Genomic DNA, 23,200 nt, shown 5'->3' with positions numbered 1-23,200 from the left:
ATACATTTATAATTGCAAGTATGAGTAATGAGTAATATTATTTCTGCCTCAACAGTGAAAAAGCTCCAGACTAATCTAATAGTGTAATTTAAACCCAAGCATTTTCAATTACCTTGCCTACTTTAATCTTTGTGTATGTTTTTCCTTCTTAAAAATTACTTTCCATTAAAGAAGAAAGTTTAATTCTCATTGCTTCATTGCAGTAGCTAAAATAGGTTGTTATACAATGAGTTGGCTTAATAAAGTTGATTAGTTACATTTTCCTCCCATTTCCTGTAAGAAAAAAAAATAGGTGTGAGTTTCTCATTTTAATGCTGATTGGAAATTGAGATATATACTGCTTATCAGAATTAAGAGTTACAGAGCTGAAGTTTCAAAACCTGAGATTTTGTCATGGGACATCTGAGAAAAGTATTATGCAAGGAAATGGTCAACACTCATTACCTAAAAGGATCAAAAATTTTTGCATTGAAAATTTTGAATTTCTTATAACTTTTGAAAATTTGGATCAAACACTATTACTGGTTTTCTGGTTTTATTTATTTTATTAGGGAACATGTGTTGAAACTAAAGGTAGGATGGCATTGCTCGTTTGTGAAAACAAACAAAAAAAGCCACATTATTTTAGTGGATGAGAGAGCAGGGAAAATCAGTAGAGTCCCAGAGCTGCTTTTGAGCTGTGATAACTAGGATCGTTCAGCAGTGCTTAACACCTAGAGGAAATTAGGGAAACTTGGCACAAGAAGGAAGGAGGGGTCTTCTAATCCTTGACTGAGAGTGAAACTTATTTGGAGGCTGAATTACCTTATTTTGATGTGAGAGTGAAACGATGGGCAATTTTCTTTCCGTTTGAGGACAAGGTGCTTGTCCAGCCGTGGTAAGCAAGGACTGAAAGCTAGTCAAGCTCTGCAACAAGCCAGATGCCTCCTTGCTACCCTCTTGGCAGACATCCCTGCTTGCTGTGAACGTGCTTCGTCCACCCCAGGAAGGAGCGGAGCCCTTGAGAGCTCCCAGCATGGGGGCAGTTGAATTTAGTAGTTTCCATTTGCCTTGACTGGAGAAGGAGCCATTCCCCTGTTGGTTTAACCCCTGCCTTGTGCCCGAGGCTTGCCCCAAGTTGCGCTACTTAAGTTGCAGTCAAAAAGATGACAGAACAAGGCTGAGAGGAAGCAGAGAGAAAGGAAATCCCCTACTACTGAGAAGAGGCAGTAAGGGAATACTGCTCTTGGGAAAGCCTTGTTTTTCAAGTTTTAATGAGCAGATCAGAGACAGGAGCTGCTGATGTCCAAGTATAGGTTGGAAATGCAAACAAAGTCAGCTTTGGGAGGTAGGGATTCAGAAGGGATTTCAGAAGGAAATTGCTTGGTGCTTTGCCAAGAGGTAAAGACTGTGCTAGACATGGGAATCAGCAGGAAAGAAGGAATGAAAAATTGTGTTTAAATAAAAATACTCCTGCTAGGCTAAGAAGTTTACACAGGTCTAGCGGGAGGAGGAAAGATGTTACTCAGTTTGCCTCATCATCCTGACTTTGCAGGATCTCACAAAGGTTGTGCAGACTTCATACGGAGGGTGCATACTGATGAATAGATGTGTTAATAAGATTAATCAAGTTTTACAATCTAACAGATTGGGAGGCTGTGTGTGTTTGAATGTCTATTCTTTGTACAATTTACTAATGTTTTTTATAACCTTACCAAATATTGGTTAGATTTGCAGTGTGCTTTGCACCATTTAATAATTAGCATCTATTAATTATTCTTCTTTTTATTAAGTATTAATAAGTGTATTCAATGTAACTATTAAAAAAAAAAAACAACCCCACAACAAAATCAAAGCTTAAAAAACATCCAGAGTTGAGCTGACAGATGGAACACTGGTAATCACATGAGATATTCTATCTACTGACAGATCTCAATTAGTTTTTTCCTAAATTACAGATAAAAATTTCGAACGTCATTGTAGTCCATCAAAAACACGTACATGTAGTAAGATGCATATGCCAGTGATAACACTCTACTCAATACAGGTAAGGCCACCACCCAAAATGGTAAATTTGTACACACAAGGAAAACATGAATTAACTCGAGACCTGAGGGGGGGAAAAACCAAGAATGAGCAAACATCTAGAATAAAGGCTTCTGAGGAAAAGTCAAAGTAAGTAGGGCTGTTTAGAGTTGGGGAAAAAAAGGGTGAGATGGTTACAAACCTTTAAATATATCGTAGAGAAAGACAGTGACCTTTTTCCATGTCAATGGTAAAGGGGATAAAAAAGAAAATCTGAAATTGCAGTAAAGAAGAGAAAGATTAAATTACAGGAATGCCTCCTTAATGGTAACGATAGTAAAGCACTGAAGAAGCTACTATGGGGTGATGGTTTCTCTAATACTGGCAGTCTTTAAGAACAGTTCAGACAATCAGCAGAATGACATATCATTGATAGTAGATATAGGTGAATTGATTATTTTTTCTTTTTGAGATCCTTTCTATGTGTATCTTTCTGCATCTTAATTTTTATCAGTTAAATATGACTACTTGTAGTTATTCAGTGAAGTTAATACACTGTTACTTTCCTGTCAGGAATTGAAGAAAAAATATGTCAGCTTATTTTACTACTTTAAACAAAATTTGAAAAAAAAAAACCCCTTCTAGTTTTATTATTTTATTTTTTTTTTTAGTAATTGATTATTTCTATGTTACAGATTTCTGGACAGCTCTACCATCAGTAATATTCTGGTGTCATCCCACACATTCTTTATCTTTTAATTTCAGTAATAAACTGGCATTGTCCAAGTCCCTCTGAGGTGAAACCTGACAGTATCTCAACTTGCACTAGAGACTGTCCAATCTAATTAAACTTTTTTCTCAGGCTATTTAATAATGTGGGTGGTAACTGCTGTTTAATTCCTCTTAAAATGAGAAGCTCTGATTTATTCAGTGCAGACTGAAAAAACAAACAAACAAAACACCAACCCAAAAACTGGCTGTTTGGAGAGTGATGATTGCCATAATTCTAAATCTTAAAAATAGATTTTTCCTTCCTGAACTAGCAGTATGCAGCTTTGTACTAATTTAATCATATTGATAAAAAAAATACGTCTATGAAATCTTTAAAAACAGAAACTTGGGGCGAGCAATTCTGGCAAAATAATAATAATAAAAATCCTGGAGTCAGAATGAAGAGATCAGTCATTGCAGATATCTTTAGCATACGTTTATAGTTTTATGATATAAAAAATAATTAAGGAATGGTGAATAAGAGGAATCAAGAATCAAGCTTGAGTAATAAACAGAGCCAACACTTGAAAGTTAAAAAGGCCTATTCATTTTTTCTTCTTTTACTACTTTGAGTTAAGAGGATATAATCCATGGAAGCATAATTTTTCTTTTGTGCACCTTGCAGTCTGAACTGCAATTTTCCCTATAACATTTTTATTAATCTTACGATCATGCATGGACAGTTAGGAGGATTAGGAGGCATGGCAGAAAACAGTCACTCAGCCAGTGTGAAGAGAGGTCTATCATAGGATGCCGAAGCTTTTAGAGAAAGTGTTTGCACAGCTTTTTTCCTGCCCTGAAGATGGCATTTTTTTTATAGCCCAGCACACCACCATAGCAAAGGCTGTTGTGCCAGCTCAGCTTGTGTACCTGTGTCTATACTATCCACGGCCAGTACTGTGCCAGTATTAGTGTGGATACTTGATGTAGTGTGGCTGTATGTGGATTGTCAGCCTCCCTGACGTGTGTGTGTTCTGCTTACGTGGTCCCGGAGTGAGTGCTGTCACCATGAGCTTAGGGGTATCTGCCATGCTCCAACGAGAAACTTTTTGTATCTTCAAATATTTTTTTTTTTTGTATATGTGGATATAGTGGTCAGTGCTGTGGAAACTTAATGACTTAGCAAATTAAAGAAAAAGCGCACACGCACATCTGTGTGGGCTCATGTATTTCAACTTGCTCAGCTTGTAAAAATTGTCCCAACCTTGTTGACTTTGGGGACCATAAATCCATCACAGTTTACACAAGCTGATGATCTGCTGCTAGGTTTTGATCATACTAAACAGGAATTCCTACTGATTTTTGAGATGTCATTCTTTTTGTTAAAATAATCTCACTAAATAAGTGTTTACTGTCTCTTTAACGTGATTTACTAAGAAAACAAGGCTGATATAATTGTTAAAGTGGCCAGAGAATAAGGAAGAGGATAAACTGGCATCTTTAGAAAACTGGATTTTGTTGAAGATCTCCTAGTTCATTCAGCAATTCTTTCCACAGCAGTGTGTGTCTCACTCGTCAGAGTCACAGACCAGATTGTTCTCTGTGCAATGAACAGAGACTTTGTATCAATAAATAAATATGTATTTTCTAATAGCAACCAAAAATCAGACAACTGTTCATTCCCTTTGCTCTCTGGGATTTTCAGGTAGGTTTGCATATGTATTATGTACTCCCGCACCACCCGACCTCCTTTTCTATATAGTATTGTTCATGTGTTTTGAAGTATATTTATCTTTGTTGACAGTGTGAGAGAAATCCAAGGCACTAGAAACATCTGTTAGCAAAATTGTTTTCATTAAAGGTGTCTTGTGGGGTGGTTTTTTTTCTTTCTTGGATCCCTAATATGTATCTTTCCCCTGCTGCTCAGCCCAGCTGGTGCTGTTGCCTTCTGCTGTTTTTCTGGAAGTTGCTTAGGTATTACCCAGAGATAGCTTGCAGGATATTTTTTGTTAGCATGACTAACACTGCGTCGTCTCATAGGGGGAAAAGTTTGAATTCTAGAAAGCCATAGAAATACTTGAAAATGAGAGCCTATGACACTTTTGAAAATACCAGCAACATGAAATTAGTTTAAACCGTGGTGCAGTAATGTGCAGAGTGCTTAGGTTGGAGGATACATGCCATTTAAATAGAATTAACTTTTCATTGTTCTCCTGTCACTTCAAATATTCCTACTGCCTGTGCTTTTATTGGTAAATTATATTATCGCTTTAAGAATTTGTTGGTGACAAAAGGGAAAGTATTTTAGTCAGTAAAACTGCTAGGGCATAAATAATGTGTGCTCTCCTTTGAGCAGAGAAGAATGGCTCGCAACAGCCTCACTGCCTCAGTGGAGCTGCACAATCTGTCTGCTGCATGATGGCATCGCCGGCAGCCAAATACTCCCGTTTTTGTTTTAATGGAAGGGTTCTTTCACATTGCTGGTTTTACATGATGGGAATGCGGTTGGAAATGCTTCCTGTTCCATTCACAAGCCCCAGGCTCTCCGTGCATTTCAGCTTCAAAAATGACAGCTGAAACCAATTAGGCAGAATTATGGGACAGCTAAGTCACATGGAGATTTATCATGACCGAGGAAGAGGAGGGAAGGAGAATGTATTGCATGAGAAGTAGAAGTGACTAATTTAATTAGAAGAGAATGACAGTCCTGTTGTTGTTATGGAAAGGGGCTGGCGAAGTAGAGCTCATTTCATGTCACCGGCTGTGCCTTTGAAAGGAGACGTCCTGCCCTTTGTCTGAACACGTTTGTTTGGTAGCAGAGTCTCTGATTTCTGAGCAAGATAGCTGAGCAAAATAGTTGATGTTAAAGTGAAACACTGAGTGTATCTGAGGGCATTCGTAGCTTGTGGTTTACTCATCTATTAGTAATTAGAATTCCTTCTTCAAGGGGAGAAGGGAGGAGTCTGAACCATCAACATTTGTCTCTTTTTTTTTTCTGTTTTCATACTCTCTCTCTTCCAAAAGTAGGATGCAATGTATATAAACCTTGCTTCAGCTGTATAAATATCAGCCTGGATTCTTTTCCCTTCAGCAGATGCTTATACACAGTATGCTCACAAACATAACCACGCATGTGTCTACTAACATAAACGAGAGTCTTACTGAATAGAAATGACCTTCATACACTTATACACTGCCACAAGTTTAAAGCAAAACCCCAATTCATTTCTTCATGTGAGCCTGGAGACAATATTTCATAAGGTAAATTAAACTTTTTGCGGTTTTGTCATGGTAGTTGATCATGTGGGGTAGAAGCGAGTGAAAAACATTACAGAGAGAGTCTGAGCAAGCGTGTGTTTTCCTTTTTTTTTTTTTTTTTTTTTCTTTTTTGGTACTAGGGTTTTTTTCTTGTTCCTTGACCCAAGCTTGATTTTGCTTAATCCTTGTACAACTTCGTTGATTTTTATTTAGATTCTGAGCAGCTATTTTGGATAAGTAACTTTAATCTCTCCCTCATTTTCATATACCTGTAGGAGTTGTGATACTTGTCTCCATCATAGGGAGAAAAATATTTGAAATTTGTTGAAGTTTGGGTCAAAAATGGGCATTGGCTGATGTGCTTCTGCATACAGTTTGGAAACAGGAGAATGGTTGAACTAGCATAGCTGAGCATGAGTTTTCTATTCCCTGTCCTAGGAGGCATTGCACAGTCTCTGGTCTAATTCAGAACTCGTGCCATCTACCCCAGGAAGGGTCGGGGGTTTCCTAGTGGAGGTCTATTTACTTGAGATGTGCACTGAGGAAACGGTTTGTGTTTTAACTTGCTGAGAGAAGGTATCACAAAGGCTTGACAGAGCCTTCTCAAGGACATGTAGCTGTGTGTGCCAGAACCCTGAAGTCAAGTCACAGCCCTGGAGCAATGATCTTCTCGCATGACTTAGTAAAATACAATTATTTGAAGAAATAAGATGCCAAAGTCTGCCTCAGGTTGCCTATATTTATTTTTAATTTCAGCCAAAATGGCCAAGATGTCTTACACCTGTAGCTGGAGGACCCTTATTGTAAATATTCAAGCCTTACTTACAGCACGGGCTTGGAATTTGGAGAATGGGTAGCCTTTGTGCTGTGGGTGGCATGGAGCTATTATTTTGAAAATTGCCCCAAATTTGGTCAAGTGGTAAGCTTCAGAAAAATTGTCATTTGTACTAAAGAGCTATGTCTTTGAAGATTCCTCCTCTCCTCTCAAAGACTTGGCTTTAGTCTTTCACTTCAAATATTGTAGTCTGCATCCCGGGAGGCAGTGAAATTGTTTCTGGGGGAGGCAGTAGTGGGAGGAGAGATCAAATTGTTCACTTTAAGCATAACAGATTTTGCACAAAACATTGTTGTGTTAATGAGGTGGCAAAGTCAAGTTCTTAAAATTAGAGGACGCCAAGATAAAGATAGCCTATGCAATCTCCTTTTGCCATCCTTGTGGAAGAGCCTGTTGTGCAGCTCTGCAGAGGACTGTAGGGTGAAGACATGTGGTGGTTGTTGAACTTTTGTCATTTTTTGTGGATGTTGGAACTCAGGTGTCTTCTGGGGTTCCTGCCTCATTCAAAGTATAGTTTCAAGATAAGGCAGGTAATACTGCTGTAGCGAACTGGTTTCCATCCCTGCTATATTGGGAATCATCATCACCATCACAAATTGCTGTCATCCCAATTCAGATATGACTGACTTCTGCTATTCAGCATGAGATTCTCAGTCTCCCTTGCAAAAGCATTATACACTCACAGCTGTAACTGAAGTCAGTCAAAACACAGAAGGCGAAATAGTGCCAAATACTCTGAAAAGTCAAAACCAAAGTGCTTTAAATGGAGTTGCCCAAATCAGTGATACTTAGGACTTTTTTCTCTTTGCTTCAATTCTCTACATGATAGAAGGGAATAATGCCACATCTCCCCTGGATTGCTATGAAATTATTTTATGTTTGTGAAGTGTGAATAGCATAGCAATGAGCAGGGTAAGAAAGCCTGTGAGATTAATATTTCTGCCTTCAAAGTAGTAAATAAGCCAGAGACTGCAAGCTGCGTGAGAATGGAAAAAAAAACCAAACACAACATAAAACCAGCACAGCTGTTCTGTAGTCAAGTACCTCCTATTCTGTTCAGTATGTCTAATCCTGTGAAGGGGGAAAATATGTGATCACATTACGCATTTAAAAAGTTACCATAATGCACATTTATTGGGCAAACAAATAAAAGGTTGGATAAACTCCATTAATTCTGGACTTTCCTAGCTTTTGAATTCTTCACTATGGAAACTTGATTTATCTCTATTTATTGTTTTTGTGTAGCTGTTATGAACAGATGAGTGCTAATAGATTATTTGTACATATAAGTGTGGGTAAGCTGGTGGAGTGTTAAGAGCAGGAATTAATGGGATTTTGAACTTAAGCTAAAATATCATATGTTCTGTCAGTATGGGATTACTTGTGGGGATTTATGTGTGTTGGGGATTAACAGTATGGCTGATAGAGTTGTTAAAAGCTAGCTTGGAGCAGAATTGGTCTAGCCAGGTCCACCTGGGATCAGGATGTGTGTGACAGGTATTTGCAATTACTTGGAAGTCTCTGTACTGCGTTCCCAGTGTATCCTGCTTCCCTGTGAGGTGTCCTCACCCTCTGCGACAGTGGAGAAAGGACTGTAAAAGGTGTGTTGGTTGGTTTGTTTCTTGTCTTCCTACCTTGCTTCAGCATAGTTTTATGTTATTGCCAATAGGTAATCGTATCTTGAATTTTCCTTTAGGGTATATATTTTATTAGATCAAGGTGGTAACCGCAGCAAAGACCCTAGTGTCAGAGTATGGCATGCTGTATCTGCAGCCACTGTTCCACTTGGGAAAGTATGTTGCCTTCTACCTCGAAATATAGCATGAAGAAAAAGACTCCATTCATCTATATGGTACCAATTTCATGGAATACCATTAGAAAACTGCTTTCATACAGTTTGCTCTCTGTTTTCTTTTTTAATGCTTTCCTGAAACTTGCATTCATGTTGCCTTCTTCAATGTCAGTTGAGCACACAAGCACTGGAGCAGACACTTGCCCGCCAAAAGGGAAAACAGGTTTAGAAATAGCTGTCCCTGCAGTGCTGTCAGCTTTCCTGGCTATACTAATATTTAATTCAATGTGCATTGAGTCCCTACCTTGTGAAAAGAAGAGCAGCTGATTCTGCCTTTGCTTTACTGCTACTTTTTTTTTTTTTTTAAGTGAGAAACAATGTACTGTAACTTTATAAGTTGCTTTCCCAGTTGGTACCTGTCCTGGTTTCGGCAGGGATAGAGTTAATTTCCTTTCTAGTAGCTGGTACAGTGTTTTGGATTTAGGATGAGAACAAAGTTGATAACACACCGGTGTTTTAGTTGTTGCTAGGTAATGCTTACACTAGCCAAGGACTTTTCAGCTTCCCATGCTCTACTGACTGAGGAGGCTGGAGGTGCACAAGAAGCTGGGAGGGGGCACAGCCAAACTGGCCAAAGGGACATTCCATACCATGTGACGTCATGCTCAGTACATAAACTGGGAAAAGCTGGCCGGGGGGGCCGCTGCTCGGGGACTGGCTGGGCATCGGTCAGCGGGTGGTGAGCAATTGTGCTGTGCATCACTTGTTTTGTGTATTATTATTATTATTATCATATTATTATTATCATTTTATTTCAATTATTAAACTGTTTTTATCTCAACCCACGAGTCTTTCTAACTTGTGCTCTTCCAATTCTCTCCCCCATCCCACCGGGTGGGGGGGAGTGAGCGAGCGGCTGCGTGGTGCTTAATTGCTGACTGAGATTAAACCACGACAGTCCTTTTTGGCGCCCAACGTGGGGCACGAACCCACGACCCTGGGATTAAGAGTCCCATGCTCTACCAACTGAGCTAGCCTGCCACTGCCCGGACTGGCCCCAGGGCTACTGCATGAACTATCTCCCGTTTAATTTGTTCAAAAGCTTGTCGTTGCTCAGGGCCCCATTTGAAATCGTTCTTCTTCCGGGTCACTTGATAGAGAGGGTTTACAATCAGACTGTAATTTGGAATGTGCATTCTCCAAAAACCCACCACGCCTAAGAAAGCTTGTGTTTCTTTTTTGCTAGTTGGTGGAGACATGGCTGTTATTTTGTTGATCACATCTATTGGGATCTGACGACGTCCATCTTGCCATTTTATTCCTAAAAACTGGATCTCCTGTGCAGGTCCCTTGACCTTACTTTGTTTTATGGCAAAACCGGCCTTCAGCAGGATTTGGACTATTTCCTTCCCTTTTTCAAAAACTTCTCCTGCTGTGTTGCCCCACACGATGATATCATCAATGTATTGCAGGTGTTCTGGAGCTCCACCCTGTTCTAATGCAGTCTGGATCAGTCCATGGCAAATGGTAGGGCTGTGTTTCCACCCCTGGGGCAGTCGGTTCCAGGTGTACTGAACGCCCCTCCAAGTGAAAGCAAACTGTGGCCTCCTATCCCTGCCGAAACCAGGACAGTACCATAGTGTTTAGTTGCTTTTATGAGAAGGACTCTAACAGTTTTATGAGGGCAAATTCTTGAAAGATTTGAACAGAAAAGACATTTCATTTCTGTTTACTCTCTGAGTGAAGATTTGGTAGAGGTTTGTCTGTGTCTGTAGCATGTGTATGGGGAAAAAAATAGATGCCAAAAGACTGCTGCACAATTGACTCTGTAAGTTTTCCAGGATTCTGCAGAAATTGCTGCTTACATTGAATTTTAGGTAGATGCGAACAATCAGTTTTTGAAGGAGAGAACTACTGATGCAAAAGGTTATACCAGGCTACCAGTTGTCCTGATCCTTGGGGTAGGAAGAAGAGGCGAATGATGATCATCGTTGATGTTCATGTATGGAGGAAATGCATCCAAATAATAACTGAAATATAAGTGGAAGAAAATGGGGTTATCCTCACAATTCATTACAAGTATATTGGAAGTAAAAAGATGACTTATGGCTCTTCCTAGTGATGTGACTCTGAAGAGGATGTTCTTAGAAAGCTTTTGGTGAATAGAAAGGTGCAGCTAGTGGGCAGCTGGGGTGCTGGGGCTTCAGGGATGGGACCTTCAGAAGTAACATTGGGTTTGTCTTCCTCAGATCTGGTTTCTGTTGGCTGACTAGTTGCAAATCGTAGAAATCAGTAGAAGGTGAAGGAGGCAGTAAGTTTCCCACTTACCACGTTATCTGTCACCCACAAAGGCTGGAAGACTGAACTGCGGGGAAATAATAATCCTCCTCCTTCAGCCAGCCCACGCGAGGGAGCGTGCCCTGCTCGGGGGCTGTGACGGGTGTGTCTGAGGCACCATGATAGGGATGGGACAGCACTGCCCTGTTCACCCTGCCAGGCTTTCTAAAGCAAAATTTCAGGCTTTTCTTTAAATTTCTCCCAGGCACTGCAGATGCTATCGCTATTCAAAGATTTGTATTTAAGTTAAAGAGAACGTGTTATTCCACCAGGCTGGCATTTCTCTTTAGTAACAGATAACTCATTAAAATCGGGGGAATCCCCCAAACTTCTTACTTGACACCAGCCATCACCTGTAGTAATGGTATTTCAGCTGATATTTTGCCAGTGGCAGACTCTTGTGCTGGGGTTAGTACTCACAAACTGTCAGTTTTTCCAAACAAATGACAAGGCTAGCAGATGACTTTGTTCAAGTATGTTTCCTTGGTGTTGATACAGTAAACCAAGACAAAACTGGCTAATGCAGTGATGCATACTGAAGGATGACTGGTCCATTTTTGGCATGGCTTATTTATACAGTCCCAGAAAACTAACCGGGAGAATAGAAGAGGACTACATACCTGAAGTGGCTAAAGATTGTACAGAAACTAGGAATAAGTCTTTAAGCTAAACATAGACTTTATGCAAAATGTGCTTCACTAACAGTAACTATTCACTGGTAGAGGTGTATTTTTTCATTTTCTTTGTAAATGCATTCACTGATGTGTTAACTATTAATTGAAGTATTGCTTGCTGTAGCTTGTGTTTTGGAAGAAGCTCTGTTGTGTTGTATTTAGTGTGCTTTGCCTGTTTCAGCGTGCCCTCTGCCCTTGTGATACTCACACTGTTCATTTTGGGACTCAAGCGATTTCCTGCAGTCAGGGCACTCACTCTCTTGAAGCCGGGTAAGAATTCCTGAAAAAAGGTGTGCTAGTGCACAACCTAATCAACAGTGCATCTTATGTCATTGCAATGTTAATTCTACATGCACAGTGTGTTTTCGTAGTTATGACTTCAGAAGAGAAGATTATACAGAACAGTTGTGGCTAGCACAAATTTTGTGTCTTACATAGGAAAGTTCACATCTTCTAGCCATATAACTCTGCAAAAGAGCACTAGAGAATGGCTTCTGGACTCGGAAGTGCTGCACAGAGAAACCATTCTGCTATGTTGAAGGCAGCTTTTGTCCAAAACTCCCACCTTGAAAACTGCCTATATTTAGTTGGGCTGTATGTGAGGCAGGTATTGCCAAGCAGCTTTTCAAGGAATGCTGGATGATTTTTGCCAGACGTGTTCAGAAACCAGATGTGGAAGGCAGAGTCAGTCTCTGAGTTTTTGGTGGTTAATCTAGTGCATATTTTTGCTTTGTTTATTCTGAACGTAATTCCAGAAGCTGAGTTGTGCAAGCGAATCAGAGAAGCAACATGCCACTTCACTGAAAGCGTGCTGCTGACTGGTAGGAAAGTGAAGAAATGCAAGAGAAAAATTCAGAGAAAATAGTGTTTCCATGGTAAAAGCAATAAATACTTATTAATTAAAAATAACATTAATCTATACATTGCAAGTCTGCTTATTTTCTGAAGAGTTTTTATGGTATATTTGCAGGGAATATAGGCAACTATGAAGTGAAAACTTGAAGTTTTGAGTCTTCAGTGAAGCTGTTTTCTAAAGTAGCTGTAATTAATAGCTGTACATGTGCATAATATGTGCTTCTTTTTGAGCTGGAAAGTATCATTCAGTACTCTGATATGCAATGCCTTTCAGATTTATTTTCTAAACCATTAAGCCATCTTAATCTAGAATCACCATAAAATTATATTTAAAAGGCAATGTTTTAATGTGAATAATGAGAGTAGCACTTGAGGTTCTCCCTTTAGGTTCTTCCTCTTCCCTCCAGATATTACCTTTATGGTGTTGATGGTGATATTGTCTTTACAAGGTATAAAATGATACTAAAATTCAAGTAATTAATTTACCATATACAGGATATTAGGAAAAAATTAATTTACATTTGATGAATATTCATATCAGTCAAGTTACCAAGGTTGTTAAATAAAATGGAGTGTAAAGGTCCAAGTGTGTGTGTGTGCACGTGTGGCTGAAAAATCTCATTATTTTCCATTTGTTCTGTCCACTTCTAAGTAGAAGGATATTTATTGCTGCAGTCATACAGATATTAATACACTTTTTTCCATCTGACTTTCTTTTAGCACACTGATTTATGTCAGTACATGGACAAACACCCTGGAGGGCTTCATCCAGAAAATGTGAAGGTAAGAGTCAAAAAGAGCACACATTCAAGGCAAACGCAGTAACAGTAACTTTGTGTAAAATGTCATGTCAGTTGTTTCATAGAAACTGATTGTTAGCTAAAGCAAAAATGATTGGCATATGAACTATATTTTAAAATATTTTTTCTTTAAAAATAATTACAAATGTAAGTATTTAAACATTCCCATAAAAGAACTTGTGAAGTCTGTAAAATTGATTCAGAGCCGGAGTATATGAGTAAATACTGTTACAGTGTCGGTAACCCCTCCCCTCCATTCAAACATTTGCTCTTAAGACAAGACAATACTGCCCTAAAACCCCTGAGTAAGCTTGCTTTAGGCTGTCAGTGCTAGATCTTCAGTGAGGTAAGTCATTGTAGGTTCACCGAGTTTGAGGGAGCTGTAATAAATTATATTAGCTGAATGTACTGCTTTTTATATGAGCATATAACATCTTCCCTAATCTTTTTGCTCACTTATTTTGATGAAGCATTTTCATAGCTGATCTCACTTTTTAAAAAATTTTTCCTTCTAAGGTAGATACTGAGAATCATCACACAGGAAGGAGGGAGTTTGTTAGCAGAAATTAATGGAAAGATAGATTGGTAGAGACTTGATCCAGTTACTTTCTTGGAAGTCAGCCAAATGATTTTAGCATCAAATGGAAGCCAATCAGACATGCAGAATGTGTCGTGTGTGTATAGATCACCCAGATGATATTTGTTACACTTGTCTTGCACTTTGACATCAGTCCCATTGTTGTTCTACTTTGGAAGTGTTTAAATCTTCACTTGTCATACTGAGAGCTTTATTCCAGTATTTAGTTTCTTGAAATTGAGAAGTTCATGAAAAAAAAATAAATCTCTCTTTCCTGGAAAACTCAGAAGGCCTGTTTGGTTTAAGAAAAGAAAATATTTAAAAAAGAGGAAAGAATTTTATTTTGCAATAGCTGATCATTGTTGTACATCAACTAGTCTTATACCGTAGATTGATTAATTTTCTGTGTTCTTTCACTGAAAAGTGTCATCTACGACATATGAAGTTAGATGAGAACAGCTACCATCTAAAAAAAAATCAGAAAAATTCTTCCTTATTGCATATATTTGGCCAAACTAACAAAAAAAAAAAAAATGCTGCAAGATAGCATCCTTGTAATGTATGACTGTCACTCAGACATTTTGCTAGCGTGGACAGGGAAAGCCCATGGGTCTCCTCCCAGTGCCAGCTTCACAGTGCCTCTGTGAGTGCGGCACTTCAAAACGGCTGAAAGGTGGGTGAGGTGGGACCTGTTTTTTGACCACTAAAACTTTTGAGCTTTCTTCACCGCTCAGTTTCCTAAGCAGAGTTTCATGTGCTGAATGTGCTTGTTAAAACAATGGGTTTGTGTTTCATTTCCCTGTGTGGATACTTTTACATTTGACTCTCTGAGGTTTGGGATAAGCTAAGACTGGCTTTGAAAGTTCTTCGTTCTGCTTCATATTTGTAAGACTACTCCAAGGCTGTAGTGCTCTATAGCTCGAGATATAATATGCAGTAGTCATTGTAGCTGTAATTGTTCCCCACTGAGAAGACATCGTAATTCGCATAACTGTACTTTTTCTTGGTTGTATCAGGGCCCAGTGAGCTTGTCTTTGAGGAAGATAGACAAGCGTGGATAATCGGGCTTGCTAATGCGTCACTCCTCTAAATCCTGGGATACCTGTCTTTTTAAAACAGGAGCTGCGGAGGGAACTGCAGCAGCAGCATTTCCCTTTCAAATTTTGCTGCATGTATTCCTGTGGCTATCTTTACCATCTAACAACAGTGTTCAGCAACACTTCTGAAGCTTATGGGCACATTAGAAATATTTCTTTGAGTAGCCAAGTGTAGAGTCCTGATGTACTGCTAGTTCAAGCTTTTTAAAGTCCAGATGGATTATTAATAAAAAGGAAACGGGAAAAAAGAGAAAAAACATTGGGAAGTTGGAGAAGATGAAACTACCCTTCTACCATGAGAGATCCCATTGGACAATTAAAATTCTTTTTTTTGCTGTTAAATAATATTAATGAAAACTGATTATATATATTTAGTGGACTCTCTTGCCAGGCCAGCAGCAAAGGCTAGCCTTAATTCATAGCAGTAATTATTAACACCTAGTGTGATGGTTTGAGCTCCTACCATTTTAAAACTGAATCAGCCTGCCTGGGGTTTTCAGTGAAATACCTGCTCTCAAGCTATGAGTGAAAAATACCCGCTTAGCCCAACAGAGTGATTTCTTCAGCTAGGAGGACAGGAATTGCAGAGAGAAGGGAACCCAGTCATATATGCTAACAACTCCCAGACCTTCACCAGCATACAAAACTGAAAGCTTGCACTCCTCTCTTCTTACAGAGGAGATAAGATGGTTACTACATAATATCTTAATGCTTTGTTGCACTGTACTTGGTTTGTCGACTTATGTAATTGTGGTTCTGAGACTTTGCCACCTATTTTGGTTTTAGCTTCTGGACAGAGTTGTCTATCTGGAGCTACATCTGATTTTTAAGGGTTGAGCTGAGCCATGTTAATTAGCCTTCTCTCCCTGCCAGACCCTTCTTGCTAGAGGTCCTTCAGGAATTTCACTTTTAGTCAGACTTTTAGACAGTGTTTGTTCAGAATCACTGGTTATGTGATCCCTAAATCCATTTTAAAAAAACTTCCAGTTGAGCAATTATCTTCCAGTAGCAATAAATTAGTCTCGGCTCTCTGGGGCTAACCTGTGGGATTAAGCCATTGATGCTCTCCCAGTATGACAAAAGGCCCCCTGCCTTTTAATTTTGTTCTTGAGGATAGTATTGCCTACCGATGGATATTCCTTTCTGGCTTGTGACCAGTTATTATAAATACAAACCCATATAATCACACATCTTTCTTTTTCCAAAGAGTATTATACAGTAGTTCCTGTAAAACAGTACTTTATAAGAATGCAGAAGCAAAGCCATTATTTACTTATGTTTTGGTTTCTATAGGACATCTTCAGCCTAATTATATTTCTGAATTTTCTCCATATTTACAAGCTGAAGACAATGCTTGTTCCCTCAGGCTTACTTTTAGATGAAGAATCGTAAATAGAATAAAATCCAATTACACATATTGCTGTCCCCTTGGGTGTTGTGTTTGACATTGCCTTTCTTTGTGGTTTCAGATAGGCTATTTGCTGTCACTTAAATATTTTAAATAAAGAGTAAGCAGAATATTGTAAGTATGTGGAATTATAAAGAAGAATGTCTCAATTGGCAGTTGTAGGAGTCTTGGGACAGTATGTTTAAGCAAACAAAAAATATTGCTTCCTAAAGTATTAGGTTTAGCATTTTTAGTGGTATGTATGTATTCACACATAATGATTTCAGAATTTTGTAATTCATGTGCGGAGGCCCAAGTCTTACAAATAACATCAGGTTTTAAATCCTTCAAAGAATTTGTGAGACTGAGATGTTATTATCTAAAGTTATTTTTAAAATACCTATCCCTGAGAATGTTAAGCCAAGTATCCTGGTGACATAAATGTGGTTAGGTACCTGCAACATCTTTATCAGCTAGAAGGGAAATTGGCAGAAAGCAGTTGTTTCAATCCATAGGTTCCCCAAACTCTATTAGCTCCAAATACATAATTGTATACATCTTTGGTAACTAACGAGCCTGCCTATCTACCATTTATTTATAACTATATATTAATATACTATGTATGGTATTACAGTTAGAGATGAAGAGAGAAAAGGTAGTTGGTTAGTAAGTCCCTGTTTAGTAGGCACAGCCTCATCTTCTCTTCTCTAGTTTTGAAGACGTCTTTCTCAGTTTTTCCAAAACTGAAGGCAAGAAATACATCTTAAGTACATGGCCCCACATATAATATGTGTCTGTTGGAAGCTACTGCTGCAGCCTTGTACATGGTTGGAGCTAAGAGTTGATTTATAGGTATACTGTGCAGCGCTTACCAAACTCCAAAATGTGTCTGTGGCAAACTGAGGTACAAGACTTGCTCCTGACTCTCCCTGTGCTGTTCCTCCTGGCCTGGACTACTGAAATCTGTACTCCTGGCTTGCTTTCCTACAGCTGTTGCTGCCTTTAGAGATAGTTCATACTTCTTGGACTCTCGGTTGAAACATCTGGATTGCTTCCTACAGCAGCAACTCTAATGGTCACAGCAGCTAAATGACCCTGCCAGTGATTTTTTTATTATGATCTTCATTCTGATCTGTGCTTCCTTCTGTCTGGTACAGGGCCATCTCCACCAGCCTTTTGACTTATCTTCTTGGTTCTCCTGAGCCTTTGTTTGCAGCTGTCCATAAATGGTTCTTGTTTTGTAAATTCATAATTTAATTTTTAAGTATCTTTTTGTACATTTCAGCATGTCCTGTGAAAATGTAGCTGTTCTTAACTTCTTTTAACCTTTGAAATATCATCTTTATTTTAACTGCATCTTTTATTCCATATTATTGCATTCCCAGTAATGCAAGTAAGTTAATCTTTATGTTTTGATGCATTTATTTTATAGTTGAGTTTGTTTTCTGTAACTCTTATTACTGGTGGAACAAGTGGAGCTCAGGCTTGCATCTGTCATGCCTGCATTGCTTGTTTGCATTCCTGTCTTAAAAATAAATCTATTAATGAAAGCTGTTTTGCTTTTTATTTAGTGATGCTGCATTGAAATAGCTGTAGTCTTTTGGGAAAAGCATCCTCAGTTTTTTCTCTCTGCCTTTTTTCCTCTACTTGCAGTGTTAGAGATAGTATCAGTTTGTGTAAGCATTTGATTTCAAAAAAACATCTCTGACAAAATAAGAAGATACTCACCTCTGACCCACTATTCCTCAATCCGTGCAACATCAGCCTGAATGACAACAGGGTTGTCAACCAGACAAAAAACGTCTCTGTCTCTTAATCTCTCTTGAAATCTTTTACTTCAGGCAACTTGGAAGGCTCCTATCATCTACTGTGACCAGAGGGAGAAGGAATTTCCAGTTTGTTCTTATTCCATCTAATATTGCTGCTCTGATTTGTTCTTCTCTCTGGACACCTTTTCTCTTCCCAGGGCCAAAAAGTGATAAGAAGAAATAGGCAGACCCTCTTGTTGAACTTTGCATGCAAGGAACAGGAATATTCAGCCTTCTCCCAGGAGCCTTCAAGACTTCAGCTTTTGCCCATCTCAATTCTGAGCCTTCCTTGCTCCTAGGAAGCAGGGCACAGCAGTCTTCTATGCATAATTGATGGATATTTTTGAAGCAAAACCTCAACCAACTAAACTCTACCTCCCCAACCTTTAAAAATGTGTTTTATCACTGTAATATTGAGTCAGAGAAAACAGTTGATTGTCAAGGTCACATGTAAGGTATGTGGCAAAGTGTGGAGTGGAATTTGGGTATTAAGTTTCCTAGGACAGCCCAATAATCTGTGTAAAAAATATATATATATATATATATATATGCTTAAGTTTCAACAAAAAACTGTAACTAGTTTCAGTCTTAAAACTTCCACAAAAATAGTTTAAAAGAAAGGTAATTAATAGGCATTATTGAAACATAATGGGATGCTGCAACATTTTTCTGTGGTAAATGCTCAAGAAGAGATCAGTCAACTTTATAGCACTCTAAGTTAAAAAAAAATTAACAAAAATCCCAAATCAGATATGATAAAAATATTGGATTTATTAAACCAAGGTTTTAATACTGGCCTCCTAAACAAGATGAAGTGCATGTTGGATTGAAAATGTTGAAATATAGTGAATGTTATCTGATGTTATCAGAAATCTCTGGCACTTAATCACTTGCGGTATTCATTTATTCCTCTCCATACTGCAGTACTGTGAATGTTGTCCTTAACTAATGGTTGCAGTTTTTAAAGTTGAATCTGTTCTTGCCAGATGAGTAATTTTGGCATTTAATGACTAATGTGAAAATTAATAATCTGAGTCAAAGCCATAGGGTAGTTGTGATCTGATGTCTTTTGTAAAAAGAAATATTTATCATTGAACTGATTACAGCTTTAGAATAATCTGAAGCACAAAGGGTAGGGAAGCATTCAGAACATGGAAGGATTAGGCAACTCCTGTATCCTATCCACATGAGGCTTACTGCATTTGAAGTGCAGCTGCTTGAACTTTGGCAGTAGCAGAGCATTGCGTACTGGCTCTTGCTAAGCATTAGCTCCATTCATTATTGGTAAGATATAAAAACATATGCTTGTTAGTAAAACATAGTATCTGAAAAGTAGGCTAAAAATACTTCGGTTTTTAGGTTACAGTTGTGTTATCAATGTAGGCCTCCCTGGGGTGCTTCTGTTTTCTTTCCATCGTGTGATTGTATAAATGTCTGTGGCATGGACAAGAGGTTTGTGGTCCCCTTTTTTGTGGGAGACGTGCATTGAATCACATGGCCAGTCCTATATCCATGTGTGACAAATGTGTGATTACGTGATGTAGGGGAAGCTGTGGCATGTGAGCGCCTGTGTGTAACTAGAGGTGTCTGACCAAAAGGTTGACTGCCATAGACTTAGGCACACAGGAATTGGGCAATTAAACCATGATAATACATCCAGCTATGATGAATTTTCATGTCTTGTTTCACCTATCATACTGACTTACTGGAGTTTGGAGAAAACACTTTTACTCTAAGGTGAATACATACTATGGTGGTCCTTTTAATTTTATAGGTCGTTACTGGAAGCAAATCAAACTAATGTCATGCTTTTGAAATCTCTCTCCTACTCACTGAAACTAGTGATGCTGCTGATGTAGAGTTGAATTAAAAATATATTTCAACTGATATGCTAAGTAGAAAGTGATGCTGTTTAATGCGGTTGAGAAGTTGCTATTTTTCATTCCTCATTCAGCGAACAAGCAGGTGTACAGCAGACAGAATAATGTTATGCCAAATTAAGGTTGTCTTTTACACATGGCATTGAGAATTGATTATTTAAATTAGACTTTTTAGTTATCAGACATTAAATATGGCATCAGCATTTCACTCTACTTTATGTCAGTCTTGTCACTTAAAGTAATGATTTGATAATACGCACAACTGTGAGCAGTAAACGCAGAATCTTTATCAGTGTGTTAAAATGCATGCAAGAAGAATGACAGTTTTATATTTACTGCAGCGAGAAATATGTGCAAACTCCAAACTGAAAGGAGTGTGTACGTGTGTAATTTATTGTCTGTATGATCCGCGTGGATCACATATGGCAAAAAACATGACGATGTTGTAGGGATTAAGAAAACACTTTTTCCAGTGTCTTTAAAATTGGTGAGGCACCAATTGCCACCCTGACCTAGTTCAGCATGGAAGTGAATGATGAAAGGTAGAAAAGGAGATCTGATTTAATTGAATTTATTTTTACTTTTGTCATTCAGAAGAAAAAAACTGAAAGAGTCTTTCACTTACTGAACATTAGCAGACAACTATAACTGATCATAAGGGAGTGTCTTTATACTCAGTTAATTAAGCACACCTTCGTCATTGCAAATGACTGTAGTAGTACCCAGAGGACAAAAAATGATTAAAAGAACATCAAAGAGAATAGAAGTTAGCAAATTAACACTTTCCAATCTCTTTCCTTTGCAGTTCTGCTGCAAATAAGTGGAAAAATCTGTAGTTTTAGTATCTTTTTTTAAAGTAATGGTACGATGCGCGTTCCCAGTGGCTGTATTGTATGCATTTCTGTGTGACATTGTCTTTGGTAAGACTCTTGTGTAAGGAATGCAGGAGTGAGTTGGAAGCCTTTATAAATGCATTTTGGAGAGAATTATTTTAAAATTATTTTGGAGAGAACTCAGTTGGTTCCAGGGAGGTCAGATAGGAGAACCTTTTATTGAGATAAAGCTTATTATGATCATGAAAATCACGCTGATTCAAATGGCTAACACTTTTTTATTCAGATAGGATCCTGTATTCCTAGGGATGCAAATTCATCTCAAGTCAACACTTTGTTCCTGGAATTTCTTCTTTTTGTAGACTGAGAGTCTACAAAGCTTTGACCTAAAAAGTTCAGTATTTCCCCAGGATAGTGTTAGAAGTGAAAAGTTGGATTTTCTCTCATGGGTATTTTCTTGGTTGGGAGGAAGGAAAAGAATAGCAAACCAACAGTGATAAAAAAGATTGTGCTTGATGAGCTTTTGACATGCTAGCAGAAGTCACACAGAGACATTTCTCATTGCTTCTGTGATAAAAAACTACCTGGTAATATGTATTATGTTAATGGTTTAAAACAAGTAGGTCTAAAACTCCCAAATAATCTAGTAAACCCGAACATAAGTGAGCATTGTGTTCGATTGTGTTTATTTCCAAGGCTGTGAGATAGTACTGTGGGGATTTATTACCTCCTTTTGCCTTTGTAAATAGCCAATAATTCACAGAAGCCTGTAATATCCTCTGGATGATAAGGAGAAATACACTGGTTGCAAGCATGAGGGGAGGTGTCCTGGATTGGGTTTCTTTTTACTGGTATTTTTAGATTTGATGGCCTGTTAAGACTGAATATGGTATCGATAGATGCTGAATACACACAAGGGAATTCAGATGATTACGTGATACCCAGCTGGTGTGCTTTGATACATACAGCAAGCAGGAGCATTTGTGTTATTAGTGATGAGTGATAATAAAGCTTGTGCAGTATTGTGTATTACTTTTCAAAAGTAACTGTGCTAATACAGCAATATGAGCTTGCTAAAGGACCAGCACGTTAATGCAATCTTGCTTTCAGCTTTCTTCTGAACTGATGTGAACTCCTGGTCCAGGTTAGCTCAGCTCCATTTGCAGTCTCTTGCTGCAGAGAGAGCAGAGCCAAGAGTTTTGTGCATCTTCTATAGACTAAAAGGTTCCATATAGCTTTCTACTTCTGTATCTAGGGCCAGGTCCTTTATTCCCACAATACAACATGTGGTAAGGGAGCTCAAATGCAGGAAATCATTCAGAATTCCCTGTGTGCCACCAGGGAAAGACAGTTCTTGACTTAAAAAAGCCCCCCACAGGCCTCATTAGTCTGTTCTCTTGGGCAGCATCCTTCTTGTCATTGGGGTCCTTGATGCCTCAGTAGACAATGTGTGGAAATGGTGCATTTTCTGGAGAATCTCTCTGGGCATGTTGTGAATTTCTGCTTTTTACTTACCCCAGTATCCTTTGCCAGAAACTCCCTACTATCTCTGGGAATGGAGAGCATCTGTGTGGAGTCATCTGAGCACTTCTACGCAGGTCACCTATGCATGAACATCCCCCTTTATCATTAGACTCATCAGAGCTTTCTGGACCTAAGTCAGAAAGTGTTAACTCACATCAGTCCCACCCGTTAGATGTGTTTTGGATGGCCTGTGTCAGTGTTTAGCTTATAGGCTCATTTGGATGAGAAGAGCTCAAGATCCTATGTGACATTCAGAGGTCAACAAGATTGTAAAGCATTCTGCTGCACATGAGCCATCTTGCAGCTTTTAGATGTGTGCATGTAATGGTCTAGGTTGTACACGCACCCAGGCTCATGAAAAACACCATGAAAGCAGGGCTGTTCATCCAGGCAGCTGGCAAGTCTTTCAGAAAATGTAATTGGTTTAAACAGGCATTTGGTCAATTGTTGCATGTAGCTCAAGGGGCTATCCAGGCCTTATACTTGAAAGACTATGTAGGTACTAACCTTTTTGTGGAGTTGAGGGCTTTCTCCTTAAGTTTTAAGAACTGCTAATATTCTTTTAATATCACAGTCCATAAACCCCAAATTAGCTTTGATCTGCATGCATTTTTTCTCACTGACAATGAAAATTCTTCATTAAAATATGTTGCTCATTAAAGTGAGAGCTGCATAACTGTTAGGGGAAAAAAGGTATTTTTTTCATGGCTATGATAAATAAGCAAGGCCTGAAGCACAACTATTACATTTTTTTTTGATCTGAATGTAAAGTATTGAGCCTCCTAATGTTAAGCCTTGCTGAAAACCTGACTTCTAGAGACAAAACCT

At 38.6% G+C, this 23,200-nt stretch overlaps 1 protein-coding gene and 1 non-coding gene across 5 annotated transcripts in view; one reads left to right on the top strand and one right to left on the bottom strand.

Annotated features, from left to right (window-relative positions):
* Positions 1-23,200, top strand: part of CDK14 (cyclin dependent kinase 14) — a 329,864-nt gene that overhangs the window by 142,081 nt on the left and 164,583 nt on the right. For all 4 annotated transcript variants that reach the window (XM_076331548.1, XM_076331551.1, XM_076331550.1 and 1 more), the window contains one exon: positions 13,187-13,249. In XM_076331548.1, the coding sequence (XP_076187663.1) occupies positions 13,187-13,249 (63 nt within the window). The remainder of the gene's footprint in view (positions 1-13,186; positions 13,250-23,200) is intronic.
* On the bottom strand, positions 9,566-9,641 carry TRNAK-CUU (transfer RNA lysine (anticodon CUU)). The gene has a single exon. It is a non-coding gene; the product is annotated as a tRNA-Lys (tRNA).

This window comes from Aptenodytes patagonicus, chromosome 2 (assembly GCF_965638725.1).
Source record: "Aptenodytes patagonicus chromosome 2, bAptPat1.pri.cur, whole genome shotgun sequence".
NCBI classification, from domain to species: Eukaryota; Metazoa; Chordata; class Aves; order Sphenisciformes; family Spheniscidae; genus Aptenodytes; species Aptenodytes patagonicus.
The sequence above is the reverse complement of the archived record's forward strand: the minus strand, read 5'-3'. Positions and strand labels throughout refer to the sequence as shown.